This window comes from Megalobrama amblycephala, unplaced genomic scaffold (assembly GCF_018812025.1).
Source record: "Megalobrama amblycephala isolate DHTTF-2021 unplaced genomic scaffold, ASM1881202v1 scaffold540, whole genome shotgun sequence".
In the NCBI taxonomy this organism is placed as follows: Eukaryota; Metazoa; Chordata; class Actinopteri; order Cypriniformes; family Xenocyprididae; genus Megalobrama; species Megalobrama amblycephala.
The window spans coordinates 10,009-30,158 of NW_025953452.1; the positions used below are offsets into that span (position 1 = coordinate 10,009).

Genomic DNA, 20,150 nt, shown 5'->3' on the forward strand with positions numbered 1-20,150 from the left:
CAACAACAACAAAAAACTCCCTAAGACTTCCTAGCTCATCCATCCAGAGATCAAAATTCTCTGTTTTTACTGTTATTTCTATTCCTTATGTTCTATTTTTATTATTCTTCTTCATGTAAAGCACTTTGAATTACCATTGTGTATGAAATGTGCTATACAAATAAAATTGCCTTGCCTTGCCTAAAAAGTACCATTATGTTGATTCATGTTCCTTTTGTTTGTTTTTGTAATTCTCTTCATTTTGGTGCAGATGTGCAAGAAATCACAGTTTGTGGTTTCAAAGGAAAAGAAATAATAAATAGATCACTTTTAAAAGGTGATCTGATTTCTAACTGGATGTTGTTTAGCGGAATGTTTAGTTTTCATAATCAACACTCTAAAAAATGCTGGGTTAAAAACAATCCAAGTTGGGTTAAATATGGACAAACCCAGCAGGTTGGGTTAAAGGGCACCTATTACGCCCTCTTTCACAAGATGTAATATAAGTCTCTGGTCTGGTCAAGTTTCAGCTTAAAATACCCCACAAATTTGCCCCTATTTGGGGTGAGCAAAAGCATGCCTTTTACTATATTAATATATTGCTGGCTAAAAAAATAAATCCAAAATTGGTAGAAAAAATGGCTGGGTGAAAACAACCCAATCCCTGGGTTTGTCCATATTTAACCCAGCATTTTTTTTAGAGTGAATAATGATGTTTTAAACTTTTTGTGCTGCTGTTATGAACATCTTTTGAAATTTAAGTGGGTACTAGTAACAATATTTTGTATAATAGCTGACAGCACTTGAGTCACACACAGATTTCAACATTCAGCATGCAAACCAGAACAATGGTAACAATTAAATTTTATTTAAAGTAAATTAAGTACTCTCTACAGTTCTTTTTTTAGTTACTAGAACTCTCGTGTAAGTGAACTATACTAACTTTACTTGAAGAAAATGGGGAAGCCAAATGCACATAGTTTTTTTTAGGTCTCACTCTCCATATCTTAAAATGGCAGATTAAAAGAGAGGCTACTCACTGCAAACCGTAACCTCCAGCTCCACCTCTCTCGACCTGCTGTGGGCATGATGGGTGGAGCTACATCATCCAACCACACCCTAACCCCACCCATAACCCTATCTCTCCACCCATTGAACAGGCTAAGCTCCACCCTTGAGCTGCAGAGAGGTGGAGCTGGAGGTCATTTTGCTCTGCAGCGAGGACTACTTGGATTAAAACCACACTGTAAATTCTAACAAGTTCAGTTTACTTGAAAAAAGTTTGGAAACCGATTGCCTTATTTTTAGGCATATATTAAGTTAATAATCTATTAAAAGTACAGAAATCTAACTCTTCCCAAGTAAATTAAGTAATAAATATCAAGTTAGTTTAATGTCAATTCTAGTTAACATACTCTAGAATATTTACTTATCTTACTTAAGATTTAATAGTAAGATTACATGAGAAATTCCATTTAACTAACAGTGTTAGATTGTGTTCTGCAAACATCTTAAATACTATTATTCTCAACATGGCTTTAAAGGTCCCGTTTTTCGTGGTTTTTTGAAGCTTTGATTGTGTTTATAGTGTGCAATATAACATGTGTTCATGTTTCGCGTGTAAAAAAACACAGTATTTTTCACATAATTTACTTATCTGTATACCGCTGTTTCCACTGTCATAAAAACGGGCTGATGACTTCCTTGTTCTATGAAGTCCCTCCTTCAGAAATACGTAACGAGTTCTGATTGTGCCAGTGGTTCCTGTGTTGTGATTCGACAGCAGCTTAGCGAACCTTGCCTGGAAAGGTCACGCCTCTTACCATAACGTGGAGATGCACGCGCTCAGTGTTATTGTAAACATGTCTTTAATTTTACCCTATCAATTTGAGCCGGAATCAGACCCGGTGATTGGACTGCGGGATGAAAATAACAGCGTTTCGACGACATGGCGACAAACACACTCTACAAACGCAACTCTTGTGTATTCCTGTGGGCGGAGGTTAGTCAAAAAACTGTTTTAGTGACGTCATTAAAGAAGGAAGTAGAGGGATGTAGTCCAAACTGGCCGTTCGATGTAGGCGACTTCTGTTAAATAAAATATCTCGCTTGGCATTGAACTTTGAGCTTTAAAATTTTACAGATTTTATTTATACTCTAACAACAACATTACACACTAACTAAAGTTTGAAACATGGGATCACGAAGAACGGGACCTTTAATCTGCCATTTTATGCTACGTAGACTTAAAAAACTATGTGCAATCGGTTTCCACATTTTCTTCAAGTAAAGTGAAAGAAGAATAGTATGTTGTACTGACAAAAGCTTTGTTAGTATAGTTCACTTACACGAGAGTACTACTAACTAAAAGAAGAACTGTAGAGAGTACTTAATTTACTTTAAATAAAATTTTATGGTCACCATTGTTGTGGTTGGCATGCTGAATGTTGAGATCTGTGTGTGGCTCAAGTGGTCAGCTGTAAGCTACTGTTACAGATACTCAATTAAAAGTTTGACAAGATGTTGATAACATAGTGTTAGCACAAACATTTTAAAACATTACTACTAAATACAAAAATTAAACCTCTAACTAAACAACATTCAGTTAGAAATCAGATCATCTCTTAAAAAATTTTCTGAGTAAACAAGCTATTAATAGACAGCAAGAATAGCTTTTACTTTTATTTCACCGAAGTAGATCCACTCTGCAAACATAACGTTGAATCCTCAGTCCGTGTGATTCTGCACTGTGTGGAGGGATGTCTTGCATGTCTTGAAAATTTTTTGTAATTTTACTCAAATTACATTAGTTATGGGAACTATCTGTTCTAAAATTTCGGCAACAATTACAAATTTGTAGTAAAGTCAACATTTTGGTTAAAATCAAGTAAACATACTAGTGTTTTTATAGTAAGGCATACTATTTGAATTTACAGTGCATGTTGAGAATAATAAATGGAATTCCTCCAGTAATCTTACTATTAAATCTTAAGATTAGTAAATATTCTAGAGTATGTTAATATTAAATTAACTTGATATTTATTACTTAATTTACTTGGAAAGAGTTTTCTTTCTTTACTTTTAGCAGATTATTAACTTAAGTTTTCCCTTTAAGTTTGTTTTGCAAAAGTAAGACAATCGGTTTCCAAACTTTTATGGGAAAAAAATCCTGGAATGTTTTCCTCAAAAACCTTAATTTCTTTTCGACTGACGAAAGAAAGACGACTGGATGACATGGGGGTGAGTAAATGATCAGGAAATTTTCAATCAGAAGTGAACTAATCCTTTAAATGTCCTAATTGAACTAAGGCCTATTCCTGGCTTAATCTGATTGTGATCATGTAATTATGTTTTATGTTATGTTATGTTCTTTTATTGTGACCAGGTGGAGTAACCAAAGCATTATTTGATACTCACCTTAGAAAACAGTCCAGACATTACATAAAAAGAACAAAAGAAATAACAGCAATAATAATTACATTTAGTGCATTTAATTAGATTGCATTTAACAATATATTATTGCATTATGTAACAATAATAATGTTATTATAATTATTACTTGTATTGTGCTGATTGTAAAGTATCCTACAATTCTGTTAACAGAACAGAATAGAATTTTTTTTTTAGGTAATTTGAAAAAATAACCTTGCACCAAAGCATTTTGAACGAAAGGTGGTGCTGTTGGCCTTTTTTTGACTAACCATTTAGCTTGATGGATATGGACATGATAATCAGTACAGAAAACAAATACATTGAAAAAGAAAAAACTTTTTGGTTTCTCAGGCAACAAAACTTTCTTAGATTACAGAATAATTCTAGATTAATCAATCAATAAAACGTGTGCCTTCTCATTTTAATACAGAGGCAGAATTGTCAGTCCTATACGTCCGTGTACGTTTTGATAGTTTGTTTTCAATTTGAAATGAAATACGAGAAACGAGAAAACGGTCGTTTCCCGTTTTTTCGTTTGTTAAAAAAAACCGGAAAAACGATATTTTGACTCGAATTTCGTTTTTTTCGGGTCACGGATAGAAAACGGAAACACGACTTAAAACTCGTTTTCCAATGTGTGCGGTCATTACACGCCCATTTCAGCCGACTGGTCAATCAAATCTGAGCCAGTACGTCATCTTCAGTTCGTTCAACAAAATAATAGTCCTCTGCCGCTATATCGTAGATGTCAAAATCGGCTTTCTTCTGTGCACTAACCGTATTTCACAGAAATATGTTTGCACAGAAAAAAAAAGTTTAAAAAAAAACCTACAGTAAATTTAATTAAGTCTGTTTTTAAGTGTTTTTAAAATGTAAATGCCTCTAACGTTACATCTGTTACAAAGCGCATGACATCCTTTGGGCTATCCACCGATATAGGCATACATAATGACAGACTATTATCTATTATAGATCAGTGGCTACTGCACTCATTTTTTTTCTTATTTCAATGTTTTGTTTACATTTTATACATTTAAATTCAATCATTTAGCAGACGCATCCTTGCAGTAGACATGCAGTCATATTAGAAAATAGGCACACTAGGTGGCAACACCTAATAACGTATCACCATCGGGGGGCTTTTTAGTTTTCTTAGCTTATAAATGGCATACAGTTTTATCTCTTAAATTAAACACTTTTATTAACACAGTGAACATTACTATTATATGTCCATTTACTTGCTTCCTCACTTTTTCTGTCTTTCCTTCGCTTTTGAATGAATTAGCTATAAATGGCCCTGAACATTTTACTTTCAATTTCGATTTAACGGCTATTGGCGATTCTGCGTCATGCTTCAGTGGACAACAGCAAAACAAAAACTCTCGTATATTAAACATAGAAGTTTTATTATCTTTGTAATTATTTTATCTTTTATCATCTTTGTAATTATTTTATTTTGTAAATATTCGTGGCTTAAACAGCGGGAAAATAGATCCTGTCTCTGAAAATTATTGTTGCTCCGACAATGTTGCAACCTTATATTAAATTAGAGTGTAACTCAAATACATAAACAAATAGTAAACAACAGAACATCATCTCTGTTAAGACGTTATCAAATTTATTTCACTTAAGCGTGTAATCACGAAAGGAAACCAAGACGGCAGAAAATGAACTTAAATTAAAAGAGTTGTTTCAGTTAAATTGTTTCCGCTTTTAAAGTGTCACGCACACACAACATTCTCACCACAGCCTGTTAACTGTCAGCATTATATGACAAGTGTTCTGTCAATGTTACACAACGAAAAATATGATAAACGCTACACAACGGGTTATTAACAGAATGTATATAAAATAAATAAATAAATAGAGATGAGCTATTGTTCGTTTTTCAAAATTTATTTATTTATTGTGATTTATTCACAAAATAGAATAAAACCATTTTTTTTTTTTTTTTTTTTTTTTTTTTTTTTTTAGCTTTTCATCCGCTCCTCTGTGTGGGTATATAATAAACTACAAACAGAACTCTGTGTGCTGAAATAAATAAATATTTCTGGAACATCACAGAAGAAAGCCGATTTCACTGATATAGCAGAGGACTATAACGAACTTTATATTATTGACCAATGTGAAAGGGGCGTTATGACCGCCCACATGGAAGTTTTGAAGTCGTGTTTCCATGGAAAAAAACGAAAGTTTTTTTTTAACAAACGAAAAAACGGGAAACGACCGTGGTAAAAATTGGAAAACTATCAAAACGAAATGGTTTACACAGTTGATTAGGAGAGTGGCCATATTATTAACTGTATTTCATATACGATTGGGAATGCTTGTCGGAACCATCTATCAGCATCCTCCCTGACAAACACACGCGTGATGTGTGTGTCCATACCTTAGCGGAGAAATAATTGGGTTTGAGGTCGTCAGCACCACATGGATTTTAAATTAAAAGAGTTGTTTCCTTCTGGAAATAAGAAAATTCAAGCCATTTTGTCAAGAAGTTTGGTATATGGTATTTTTTATTCTTTCTGTGCAACCCAATCATTCAATTCAATTCACATTTATTTGTATAGCGCTTTTCACAATACATATCGTTTCAAAGCAACTTTACAGAGAATGCATGTGTACATTACAGTTTAGAGTGATCTGTTAGTAGAGTTGACTGTGTCCATTTCAGAAATGATTACAGTATGTTGATTCAAGTTGGCTTCATCAGAGGTCCTTGCAAGGGTCAGCGTCATCTCTTCACAGGTGTTGGGTCAAAAGCAAATGGAAGATTGTCCAGTGGCTGCTGTTCATAATGTATTATATATATTTATTTGCATTTGATCTGATATAATTTATGAGATTCTTTATGTGAATGCTTGGCTAAAGAGATGTGTCTTTAATCTAGATTTAGACTGGGAGAGAGTCTCGGAGCCCCGAACATTATTAGGAGGGATATTCCAGAGTTCAGGAGTCAGATGAGAAAACACTCTCCCTCCTTTAGTGGACTTAGATATCTTAGGTACTACTAAAAGTCCAGAGTTTCATTTTGTGATGGATTTTAGGGCTGTAAAAGATTGGTTAAAAATACAGGAGCTAAACCATTTTGGGCCTTATAGGTCAGTAGCAATATTTTGAAATCAATACAGAGATTAATATATAACCAGTGTAGAGATGATACAATTGGGGTGATGTGAACATATTTTCTTGACCTGGTAAGAACTCTAGCAGCTGCATTTTGGATTAACAATAGCTTGTTTATTGAGGAAGCAGGACAACCAGCTAATAATGCATTACAGTGGTCTAGTCTAGAGGTTGTGAATGCATGGACTAGGTTTTCTGTGTCAGAAACAGATAAAATTTTTGTTAGCTTAGCAGTGTTTCTGAGGTGGAAGAAGGCTGTTTTTGTTTTATATGAGATATGGTTTTCGAAAGATATACGTTGCTGTCTATTATACACCCTGGTCTTTAACTGTAGAGGATTATGTAACAGTACATCCTTCTAGGGGACCTAACACAGATCCTTGTGGAACTCCATAATTTACTGATGTTAACTTGGATTTTTCACCATTTAAATAGACAAAATGGTAATGGTCTCATAAGTACGATCTAAACCACCTTAAAGGGTTAGTTGACCCAAAAATGAAAATAATGTCATTAGTTACTCACCCTCATGTTGTTCCACACCCGTAAGACCTTTGTTCATCTTCAGAACACAAATTAAGATATTTTTGATCAAATTCAATGGCTCACTGAGGCCTCCATGACAGCAACCCCGCTAGAAATTTTACGTTCCCACTGGTGTTAAGGACGTTGTCTAGTAACGTTCCCAGAACGTTCAGAGATGGTCATGATGTGGAGCTTTTTTAAGGTTTGGGGGATGTTATTTGGCGGACCTGCACAGAACATTCAAGATGTTCTCTGAACATTTAGGAAACCATACTTTATTTGGAAACGTTCTCAGAACATCCCTGCTGCCCTTATCAAAAAATTGAACTGAAAATTAGAGCTAAATTGACTAACAAAAGTGTCTGTTCAAACTAAAACTAATTTATCTTAAATATCTTACAAAAAACACTTTACAGGTAATTCCTGGGCTAATATTTTCTTTAAAATGCAAATATTTTGCAGTAAATCATTAACTAATGTATCAGTGCATCAGTAACTACACAGTTATTGTCTTTAAATAAAGCAACATGCAACATGATTTCTGGATCATCACTGACTGAAGCACAGGCTCTACTCTCCAGCACAATGGTGACCTCACAAAACTCAGATAACAGAAACAACATTAAACACTAACAGATCTCTCTAGAATCTAAAGAGTATTGTAAAAGTTGATCTTCTGCTGTAGAATCACAGTGCTACTTTAATCAATAATGTAAATCTAACTAAGATTGGGCTCTAAATGAGTTCAGATGATGTAATGATTATGTGAAAACATAACCAACACTACATGATCATTTTCTAACTTTGCTTGTTTGGTTGATTTTACTACAGTTAAAACTGCCTAAACAAAATCTAACATTAAAAAGTCAAGGGTCAAGAGCTCAACTAAAACAAACCCTGACCTCGATGATGGTAACTTAAAAATTGTGATTTTCTCCTTTGGTGATTCTGCTTGTTATCATCAGGTGTCTCCAATAATGCTCAATCATCACTCAATTAAACACTTATCTCATTAAAGGTGATAGAGATAATTTTTTCATCCATTGAGAATCCAAAGACTGTTACTGAGTTTTTGAAATGAGTGCATGCGTAAGAACAGCCCCCTCCTTCACAGCTCAAAGGAACGCCTCCCAAAACTCGTGCACGAGTATTGGAACATGAGTGTTTACCACTGGCATTCGCTGTGTCGTGTTTTTTGGATTCATTATGTCTGACTCACTGCAGGTAACTCATAATCTGCAGTTATTACTCCTGTCTCCTGACAAAAACATTGCATGCGGTGCCTGTGGAGTGTGGAAAGTTACTGGAGCGTGCAGCCGCGCTCGTCTCTCACAAGGAACGTCACGGCAGTGATTGACAAGCCAGAGGGCTCACTGCAAAAAATGCTGTTCTTACTTAGAATTTGTGTCTTGTTTTTAGTCAAAATATCTTAAAGTTCTTAAATCAAGAAGCATTTTCTTGACAAGAACAAATTATTTTCTTGTTTTCAGGAAAAATAAATCAAAATTAAGCACGTTTTTCCTTAAAACAAGCAAAATAATCTGCCAATGGGGTAAGCAAAATAATCTAGATATTTAAAATTATTAGGTGCACATTTTGACTAGAAACAAGACAAAAACTCTAAGTAAGAACAGCATTTTTTGCAGTGCTGATGTTTTTAAGGCCCTACCTCGTGCACAGATGATGTATATTAATATTATTACTTTCAGTGCACCTAATAAATAGTCTTTTATCAGTTAGTAAAGACAGTTTCAAGTAATATTGCAAAAATGTATAAAACAAAACATCCTCTTTAGCACCTTTAATGCTTCAGTGGGTGGAATAAAAATATGGCAGGACTTTTACTCTCTGATCCCTGGACTTCCCACCTCTGGTCACGAGAACGTCACCTTCTACGTGGGAAGATAATTAACACTTTCAATGCCCAGAAAGCTACTAAAGTCATATTTAAAACAGTTAATGTGAGTACAGATGTTCAACCAATATTTTTTGTGCGCCAAAAAAACAAAAAAATATGACGGCTTTATTCAACAATATCTAGTGATGGGCGATTTCAAAACACTGCTTCATGAAGCTTAGAAGATTTACGAATCTTTTGTTTCGAATCAGCGGTTCGGAGCATGCATCAAACTGCCAAAGTCACGTGGATCAATGAAATTTCAAAACACTTATGACGTAACAAAGCATCGATTACTGAAATCACGTGACTTTGGCAGTTTGATTCACGCTCCGAACCACTGATTCAAAACAAATGATTTGTAAATTTGTTTCAATCCTCTCTGAAATTTTTCATAGATGACATTCAGAATTCTGAAAGGATCATCAACCAGCAGCACATAGCATTGCATACGGTATAGACCATATGATGCATGGTCTATCAATGTGCATAGTATTTTGTAATGTGATAGAGTTACTATACATTAAATCATATAATATTAAGTCATGAAACAGAAGTTTAGATAGACTTTTCTTTCCTATTTTGATGTGGAACGGCTTCACAAACAAGAGAAAATGTAGGGCGGGTCTTGATTTTGTCCATTGATAATTGATTGGATTGTTGTCGTTTGCTATTGTTGTGAGTGACAGGTTGTTCTGCCCTCATGCCAGTAAATGTCATCAGTGAAGAGAAATCGCTGTAAGTAGGAGGGCAAGTTATTTTGATTAAAAATTATAAGGAGACATGGATAAATCATACTCAAATATTCCATTTCCATCTATTTTGATTTCATGATGACTTTAAAAAAAGTATTAGTACATCCAGCAGGGGGTGCTCATCTTGTGGTCTGTGTAGATCTAATGTGTGGTCTAAGAGATAATAAAATCCCCCATACAAATCAACTACACCACATTTGTCTTTCACCTAAATGGTGGGACTTTTGGTGCACTCAGTGTAGCTGCTGTCACGTGCTGGTTGAGGTTGTTCTCATTGATTCATAAAAAAAATGCCTTTTCCATGCCGAAGGTCCCCTCTGGACGTATCTTGCACTTACAGTTACTGAAAAGATTGAAGAAAGCATCACAAAATAAACACCAGTGTAATTTTCACATTGAAATATGTTTACATTTCAAATGCACAGTCCCTCTGAATTATATACAGTAGAGGGGTTTTTGTACAGTGTATGTGCGTTTCCTGTTACTGTGGGCCTCAACGCACAGTAATACACAGCAGAATCCGTAACTGCCGCAGAGGAGATTTTCAGATGAACACGTTTTTGTGCTTTATGAAGTTTGATTGACAGATGTGGATAAGGTGGATTGGCTTTTCTCACATATTCAGAAGCTTCATCAATCATTATTAGAAACTCTGATCTTGATCCGGGTTTTTGTTGGTACCAGTGCAAACTGTCTACTGAGCCTTCATATGTGCATGAGAGCGTAATGTTTTTATCCTCCATTAACGCTATGGTGGTGTTATCTGATTTGATTCCATACCCGGTGGTTTCACCTGTAAAGACATATAGATTTAGCACATAGCACTGAAAGAAAAAAAGAACAGAAAGTAGTTGTCTTTTTTACCCAAGCACAAGAACTAAAAGCAAATAAAGCTCATTTCTTACCAAAATAATAGAAAAGTATGAACAAACACAACATTGTTTTTGTGAAGATTTCTCAAGAGCATTGATAGCTCTCTCCTGTCTCTGGAGGCATTGTTCCGTCTGCTCTTCTGTTTTGCAGTGACTTTCCCCTCGGCTAGCTCCGCCTACTTATTCTCATATATTACTTTTACAGCATACTTCAAAAGCTCTTCATGTTTTTCTCCTGTTCAAAGTTTGGTACAGAGCTTCATTGTTTAAAAGTCAGCATACGTGTATCAGGTATGCAATTTAATTTCCAGTATACTGTATGCTGAGAATCATCCTTGGAATCTTGATATAGCTTGCATCTGCTGAGAATACTGCCTTCCGGTATAAGTAAGTAGTATTTAAGTATTTAGTCAGGGTTTAAACACACTGAAATGGTGTAATTAGAGTTTTCTGTTCTATTATGTTTTACTTTAGAGCTGATAACTTGCTTTATGTTAAGTTTTTAAAATGTGCATCATGATCCTCTGCCTTGAATATAATTTCTCATTGAGTTTTTGTAGGGTGCAGTAGTGTTTCCTGTCACTGTGGGCTGCAGGGCACAGTAGTACATGGCAGAGTCTTTCACTTCTGTAGAAGAGATCGTCAGATTCATTTGCTTGTTGGCTTTATCAGCTTCAGCGGTCAGACGGAGAGAAGACTCTGGTTTGGTCTCAAAGAACGATATTAGGTGTTCAGGTTTGGATCCGGGATACTGACGGTACCACTGCAAATTTTGAACATTGCCAGTGTATTTGCAGATCAGTGTAACAGTTTGTCCTTCCAAAACATGCTTGTCTGTGAGTAATGGTGTTATCACGTCTGCAGCAGCATTCTCTGTTTAAAACAAACACACAAACAAAAAATCATTTCTATTTAAATTGACAAATTTAAATTGTCAACAGTATAAAAAAGGTGAAAACCATTTTAGCAGTAATTATGAATCACTCACCTTTTAGCAGAGAAAATAAAATGAATAACAGGAGCAACATCTGCACTAGTAAGAGTCAATGACTTTGAGACTCAAGACTCAGTTCTCTACTAGAGTATAAGTGACTCAATGTAAGTCTGTCTCTGTTTTAAACAACTGAACTGAGACTGAACTAGAATGGTTCCTAGAGCTCCATCTTCTGGCAGAATGCAGGTAAGATCACTTTTGCTGGAATATCTCATTTCATACTGGAGGTATCTTACATAGAGAAAAAAAGAAAAACGTTCGGCCTAAGAAGATTGAACGTGATTATTAGTAATCTACAACAATAAGTCGGGCAGCACAAGGTGCCACACATTTACCATTAATGAAAATAACAGTTAATGATCATAAAAGAAAAAAAAAAAATCCTAAATCATACTCTGCAAAATATAAACATCTTTGATTCTGACCACAACATGATGATAGATTCATCAATAAACAATCAACTTCATTTAACTAGGATTTCTCTTGCTAAAACAAATGTGCTTCACAAAAAAAAAAAATCATAACGACCAGAAAACAACTGAGGCTGAAATATTAAGGGTCAGGAGCCCAAGTAAAGCAAACGCTCACCTCCATAACGGTGACTTGAAAATTTACTATCTTCAATAAAACATCAACATCCAAAAGTTTTGAATGAAAGAAATAGTAAAGATGCTGAGATCTAGACAGATCTTCAGAGGTGGGAAGTCCAGGGGCCCGTTTCAGAAAGAAGGTTAAGTGAAAACTCTGAGTATGTTAACCCTGAAATGAGGGAAACTCTGGGTTTTCTGTTTCAGAAAGGGAGGTATGTCAAACCCGAGAAAGCAGGGTAAGTCAAGCCCGTTTCTGAAAGAGAGGTAACTTCTACTCAGAGTCAGTTACCATGGTAACTTACTCTGTGAACCTAACCTGGTCAGGAGCAGGTTTTCTTCAGTAAACCCAGAGTTTCCTTTGGTCTCCTCCCCCTTTTTAAAGTGCAAGTGATGTTTAAATAGTTCATTCATTCATTCATGCTGCAAAAAATGAGTATTTTTCATCCTATTTCAAGTACAAATATATAAAAATTCTTAAATCAAGATGGATTTTCTATATTAGAAAATGATATAAGATATTTAGTCTTGTTTCCTAGGGGGATCTAAATTAATTGCATTTTACTTAAGTAAAATTATCAATATCTGCCAGTGTGGTAATAAAAATAATCTTAATGCAAACGGAAAGTGTCTGAGTGTCTACCCAGGTGAAAAAAAGTGCAGTAAAATACACTTTATTTTAGTACACTTAGTACACTTACATAGTGTACTTAAAGTGCTCCATTTCCGTGCACTTATTTTGTACTTAATATACCAAAAGCTCTTTAGTACTTCTTCATATAATCTTAAGAACATCTAAGTGTGCTCAACTGTGCTATTTTGAGACACCATGAAATTGAACTAAAATGTGCTTTTAACATAATATCTCTTTATTAAAAAATGTATTTAGATACCAGTTGTAGTACACTTGAACCCATCTTTCAAACATTTTTAAAATAGACTTATGATTTCAAACATAAGATTGATATATAATGAATATATACAAAATGTAAATGTAAATTATTCATAAGTGTATTTCCTATGTCTGATGTGTATATTTAAAGGTGTTTGAAAGATGGGTTCAAGTGTACTACAAGTGGTAACAAAATACATTTATTTTTAATACAGAGATATTATGTTAAAAGCACATTTTAGTTCAAATTCATGGTGTCCCAAAATAGCACAGTTGAGTACACTTAGATGTTCTTAAAATGGTTTTAAGAAGTACTAAAGAAGAGCTTATAGTATATTAAGTACAAAATAAGTGCACGGAAATAGTACACTTCCATAATGTACTTAAAGCGCTCTAAGAGTACTAAAATAAAATGTATTTTACTGCACTTTTCACCTGGGGGAAAATGTACTTATAACTAGTACATTAGTAATATATTTGTAAGAAAATCAATGTCATTTAAACTTAGGATTACCACATAAAAGTCTACTAGACTGCATTGAAAGAAGCATTGAAAGCACACTTTTAACAAATACATTAATAAAACTCCTCTGTATATTTTTATTTAATTGAACTAAAAAGTAGTAGTGGTATTTAGTATACTTTTCCAAGTGCAGTGAAGTACTACTGAAGTACAAATACACATTGAATTAGTGTATTTATAGTGTATAACTTTGACACTTTTATTTAGCACCAAAATAAAGAATGTACTACAAATGTACTTGCTTGTATTTAAGTATTTTTTTAATGCACTCAAGTATACTTTTTTTCTCCAGGGTATTACTAAGTGCAAATTTACAGTAGCTACGCGGACAATTAACTTGTGATGGGATTGACTGGGTTCGAATCTGCCTTTTGCCGAGATCACTATTTTCCCTTTTCCCATCACATATCACATCAGAAAGTATTTATTTTCAATAAAAATGAAGAACATTTTCTAAAAGTGGAAGTAAATTGCCTAACGAGTGTTTAATAACGATAAAATCATTTACACTCTTATTATTGCATCCTGCATAATTTTTTACTTCTTCTTTTTTTTGCATGTGAGATACCATGAAAATAAATATTAGTTCAATAACTTACTATTCTACCAGTTTTCATCCTTGATATTATAACAGTGATAAGAATTAAACTTGCATTGACTCAGAAGTATGCGGGCGTCATTTTGTCACGTGCTGTTGCCATGGTGAATCGTAATATCGGAGCTCCATTGATGATGGCTTTTCATAGTCGTTGTGCACACGCTTAACTCCAAGTCAACCTACTCAGAGTTGACTGATCTAACTCAATTCAGCTGTTCTGAAACTGAAAACTCAGAGTTTCCCATCTCAGAGTAAGTCAACTCAGAGTTCAAGTTTCAACTCAGAGTTGGTTGAACCTCCTTATTGAAACGGGCCCCAGGGGCCAGAGAGTAAAAGTCCTGCCATATTTTTATTCCACCCACTGAAGCATTAATGAGATAAATAAGTGTTTAATTGAGTGATGGTTGACCATTATTGAAGACACCTGATGATAACAAGCAGAATCACCAAAGGAGAAAATCACTATTTTTAAGTTACCATCATCGAGGTCAGGGTTTGTTTTAGTTGAGCTCTTGACCCTTCATTTTGTAATACTAGATTTTGTTTGGGAAGTTTTAACTACATTGAAACCAACCAGACAAACAAAGTTAAAAGATGATCAGGTGGTGTTGGTTATGCTTTCACATAATAATCATTATTTGATCTGAATCACTGAACTCATTTAGAGCCCAATCTTAGTTAGATTTACATTTTTTCTTTTTAATCAGTTCTTTTCAGTGAACCAGTTCACCAAAACGGTCTGAATCGTTCCAAACAGTTCGCATGTCCAGTAAGCAAACATGAATCCACAAATTACTAAAGTTACTCACTTTTTGACGTGCCTGACACTATCCCTCGAAATAAACCAACATTCCGGAGTTATTCAGTTACTCCAACAGTACAGTGATTTAACCTGCTGTGAAGAGAGAACTGATGATGATGATGTACATAATAAACTACATGCCCACATGAACATAATATTTTGTACACAGATCAAACTAATGTTCAGAAATAGTTCTACAAATTCATTTTTCTATATTAATATTATTTAAAAAGCAATAGGCCTATAGTAAAAGTTGTGCAGTTGTGCTTTCAAGTTATTTTTTTTTAAAGATTGAAAACAATTAGATTTATCAAACTAAACATTTATTTATTTCATAAATAATCCATGGATAGCTTTAATTTCTAAACAAGGTGATATAAAGATAAAAACGCTCTAATCAATAATATAAATCTAATTAAGACTGGGCTTTAAATGAGTTCAGTGATTTAGATCAAATAATGATTATTATGTGAAACCATAACCAACACCACCTGATCATCTTTTACCTTTGTTTGTCAGGTTGGTTTTAATGTAGTTAAAACTGCCCAAACAAAGTCTAACATTAAAAAGTCAAGGGTCAAGAGCTCAACTAAAACAAACCCTGACCTCGATGATGGTGACTTAAAAATAGTGATTTTCTCCTTTGGTGATTCTGCTTGTTATCATCAGGTGTCTTCAATAATGCTCAATCGTCACTCAATTAATCACTTATTTATCTCATTAATGCTTCAGTGGGTGGAATAAAAATATGGCAGGACTTTTACTCTCTGACCCCTGGACTTCCCACCTCTGGCTGGAATATCTCATTTCATACTGGAGGTATCTTACACAGAAAAAAAAAAATGTTTGGCCTAAGAAGATTGAATATGATTATTAGTAATCTACAACAATAAGTCTGGCAGCACAAGGTGCCACACATTTACCATTAATGAAAATAACAGTTAATGATCATTAAAAAAAAAAAACACCACACAAATATTTCCTAACTCACCTGTCCACACAGTTGCTACATGTTTGAATAAGTTTTAAAAGCATGTTCAACTGGTAGTGTGTCCTGATTCTCTGAAATATAATATTAGACAACCTCTTAATTCAGATATGAGCACCACCTTAATACTTGAAACATTTGATAGTTGTACAGTGCCACTGTTTTTAAATCAGCATTGTGCATAATGATCCTCTGCCTTGAATATAATTTCTCATTGAGTTTTTGTAGGGTGCAGTAGTGTTTCCTGTCACTGTGGGCACCAGGGCACAGTAGTACATGGCAGAGTCTTTCACTTCTGTAGAAGAGATCGTCAGATTCATATGTTTGTTGGCTTTATCAGCTTCAGCGGTCAGACGGAGAGAGGACTCTGGTTTGGGGCTGGACTCAGTGAAGAAAATGAGGTGTTCTGGTCTGGATCCGGGATACTGACGGTACCACTGCAAATTTTGAACACTGACAGTGTAATTGCAGATCAGTGTAACATCTTTTCCTTCCAAAACATGCTTGTCTGTGAATAATGGTGTTATCACGTCTGCAGCAGCATTCTCTGTTTAAAACAAACAAACAAACAAAATAATAATTTCTAATGGATACATTTTAATTGACAACAGCATAAAAAAGGGGAAAACATTTCAGCAGTAATAATTATGAATCACTCACCTTTTAGCAGAGAAAATAAAATGAATACCAGGAGCAACATCTGCACTAGTAAGAGTCAATGACTTTGAGACTCAAGACTCACAGTTCTCTACTAGAGTATAAGTGACTCAATGTAAGTCTGTCTCTGTTTTAAACAACTGAACTGAGACTGAACTAGAATGGTTCCTAGAGCTCCATCTTCTGGCAGAATGCAGGCAATATCACTTTTGTTGCAATATCTCATCATTTCATAATGGATCTTACACCATTGGTTCGCAACTGGTTTTGCCATAGGACCCACATCGTCCCCTATGGTCATTAAACCGCAACTATATATATATATATATATATATATATATATATATATATATATATATATTTTATATATATATATATATATATATATATATATATATATATATATATGTTTTTTTAATCTTATTTATAAGACACACACACACACACACACAACTATTAAAAAGGTTCAAAGATTCACTGATGCTCCAGAAGGAAACACGATGAATTCAAACTTTTGAATTTGAAGATTAAGGTAAATTGTACTTAATCTGTCTTCTGAAAAACATGTAAGTATCTTCTGTTGCTTCCAAAGTGCTGTACTAAATGAAAAAATATTGATATTTAAACAAAATGAGAAAAATCTTCATGCTGTTCAAAAGTTTTCATCCCCCGACTCTTAATAGATCATGTTTCTTTCTGGAGCATCAGTGAATGTTTGAACATTTTTTTAATAGTTGTGTTTGAGTCCCGCAATTGTCTTCAAGGGGACCTATTATGCAAAATTCACTTTTGCATTGTGTTTGGACATAAATGTGTGTTGTCAGTGCGTGTACAGAACCACCCTATAGTGATAAAAATCCACCCACTCCTTTTTTTTAATCCCCATAAATCATAAGCAGTGTCTCAGAACAAGCCATTTCCAGATCCCTGGCAGTGTGACGTCACAAAAGACACAGGCCCCGCCCACAGTGTTGACTGACACTGAAGTTTGAACATAGAACCGCCCTGAGCGCGTGCACTAGTCCACCATTGCTGCACTGACGAGAATGTCTCCCAAGCGTTTTATGTGTTCTGTAGCTGGATGGATTAATCCACATAGCTCTCTTCATTTACTACCTGAATCTGAGCTGCTGAAGACGAGGTGGATTAACTTGGTTTTCCAGAAAATGCTTCCTCAGTTCTGCCGAAATTCGTCTCTTGTGTTTCTGTTTGTCTCTTTTTTCTGTTCTCTTCATTCCTTCAGTGATTCTGTTTAACAGGCTTGTTAATGCTAAGATGACTCTATAAATAATATAAAGATTTTGTGGCTCAGATAAGGTCCAGTTCTGGTTTATGTCTTTGCTCTTGGCTGACATGTGGCATTGCTATGGCCTACTTGTGGCTCAGATCTGGCAAACAGGAGCAGTCCCTCCAAGTGCCATCATTCCACGCCACATGTGGCCCAGATCATCATTCCACACATGGCAGACGTAGACAAAGGGAAAATGTATATGTAATGTATTTTACCACATGAGGCAAAATGTATAATTTCTCATTGAGTTTTTGTAGGGTGCAGTAGTGTTTCCTGTCACTGTGGACTTTATCAGCTTCAGCGGTCAGACGGAGAGAGAACTCTGGATTGGACTCAAAGAACATTATTAGGTGTTCAGGTTTGGATCCAGGATACTGACGGTACCACTGCAAATTTTTAACATTGCCAGTGAATTTGCAGATCAGTGTAACATTTTGTCCTTCTAAAACATGCTTGTCTGTGAATAATGCTGTTATCACGTCTGCAGCAGCATTCTCTGTTTAAAACAAACACACAAACAAAAATGACTCATTTCTAATGGACAAATTTAAATTGTCAACAGCATAAAAAGGGGAAAACATTTCAGCAGTAATAATTATGAATCACTCACCTTTTAGCAGAGAAAATAAAATGAATACCAGGAGCTTTGAGACTCAAGACTCAGTTCTCTACTAGAGTATAAGTGACTCAATGTAAGTCTGTCTCTGTTTTAAACAACTGAACTGAGACTGAACTAGAATGGTTCCTAGAGCTCCATCTTCTGGCAGAATGCAGGTAAGATCACTTTTGTTGGAATATCTTACACCATTGGTTCTCAGCTGGTTTGGCCATGTCCCCCCATGGTCTTTAAGTCACAGCTCTTTTTTTAATATATATATATATATATATATATATATATATATATATAGTAAGAATATGATGAATAAACAGTAACTAGTAACAAAAGTTCAAAACATCCAATCAAAAAAAGTCGAGAAGTCAAGTATTTCATACAGGCATTTAATTATATTTTTCTGCACCACTTTGGATGTACAATGCTTAAATAATCTATACTATTTATAAAAGTTGTTTTAATAATATTTTATACATGCATAGTGTAGGATTTAAATTACATTTCACTTGACCAGGGATGTCACTTGACTATATGTCATCTTAACATTTTCTGAATGGTTATTCTCTTATTACAGTTTTTCTCAATCGATTTGACACATTTCTCTAAAGTAATGTATCTGTTCTCAAAACAGTTAACAGAGTGATCTGAACACACTCTTACATTTGCCAAACAGTTCAACTGCAAAATAAGATGATTTATTAAAAGTAAATACTAACATCAAAACAACAGGCGTATTGTCGGTTGATTTTAGAACATTTTCAGCTGTGGATGTACAAATACTCTAACGAAAATACACATTTATTGTAATATCGTAACAGGTTTTATTAGTCTATATGGGTTATTGAGCAAATAAAGCTTCAAAACAATATTTAGTAAAAAATCTTTTAAAAATGATGTAATGCATATTTTTGATTCATGAACAATTAAACAAGTTTTAGTTGTTACATTTCAAAGTGTTTTTTTTTTTTTTTTTAATTTTTGAAATTTACTTTTTGTCATGTGGTACAACTAAATATTTGTAAATATATCTACCCACTTGAAATGAGCTGTTGTTTATCAGTATTTGAGAGATATCTGCAACCCTTTTCACTCTGCCACAATGATCTATTGGGGTCCTCTGGATGTTGCATTACAGTATCAGGCTTAACGTTATTACCTTGTCAGTTGATAATAAAATATTTGCAGTTGTGCCACCCTGACATTTGAGAATATACAAATTGCCACGCAAAAGTTTTTCAATTATCTCAACAACTTTTGTTCATATGTATATTCAAACATAAAATTATGCCAAAGTATTTTATCTTGAATTTCTTATAAACAAAAAATACAATTTGGGGGCTGAATCCAGAATCCCCCATACCCTCAGATAGGGCTCCTCAGGTCCAGGACTCAGAACCACTGAATTAGAGTAATTCTGATTTCATTTGAAATCCACCTCTTCTCCCTCTCCTTCCACCCCGCTGTCTCGGCTCTTCTTCAATCCTCCTTTGGAGTACTTCCTCCTCTCTCCTCATATACAGTATGATCTCATTATGTTCCACTCTTCCTTTTCTTCTCATTACACCCCTTCCTCTACCCACACCACACCTTTACGCTTACACCTTTTTATTTCCTTCTTC

At 34.6% G+C, this 20,150-nt stretch overlaps 2 gene segments (V, D, J or C); both read right to left on the minus strand.

The window, feature by feature from the left end:
* Positions 1-10,674: 10,674 nt before the first annotated feature.
* LOC125261970 lies at positions 10,675-12,428 on the minus strand. The segment is given in 2 exon segments: positions 10,675-11,459; positions 11,575-12,428. Coding segments are annotated over 2 exon segments (399 nt in total).
* A 3,376-nt stretch (positions 12,429-15,804) lies between these two features.
* LOC125261982 lies at positions 15,805-16,816 on the minus strand. The segment is given in 2 exon segments: positions 15,805-16,517; positions 16,631-16,816. Coding segments are annotated over 2 exon segments (423 nt in total).
* Positions 16,817-20,150: the final 3,334 nt, after the last annotated feature.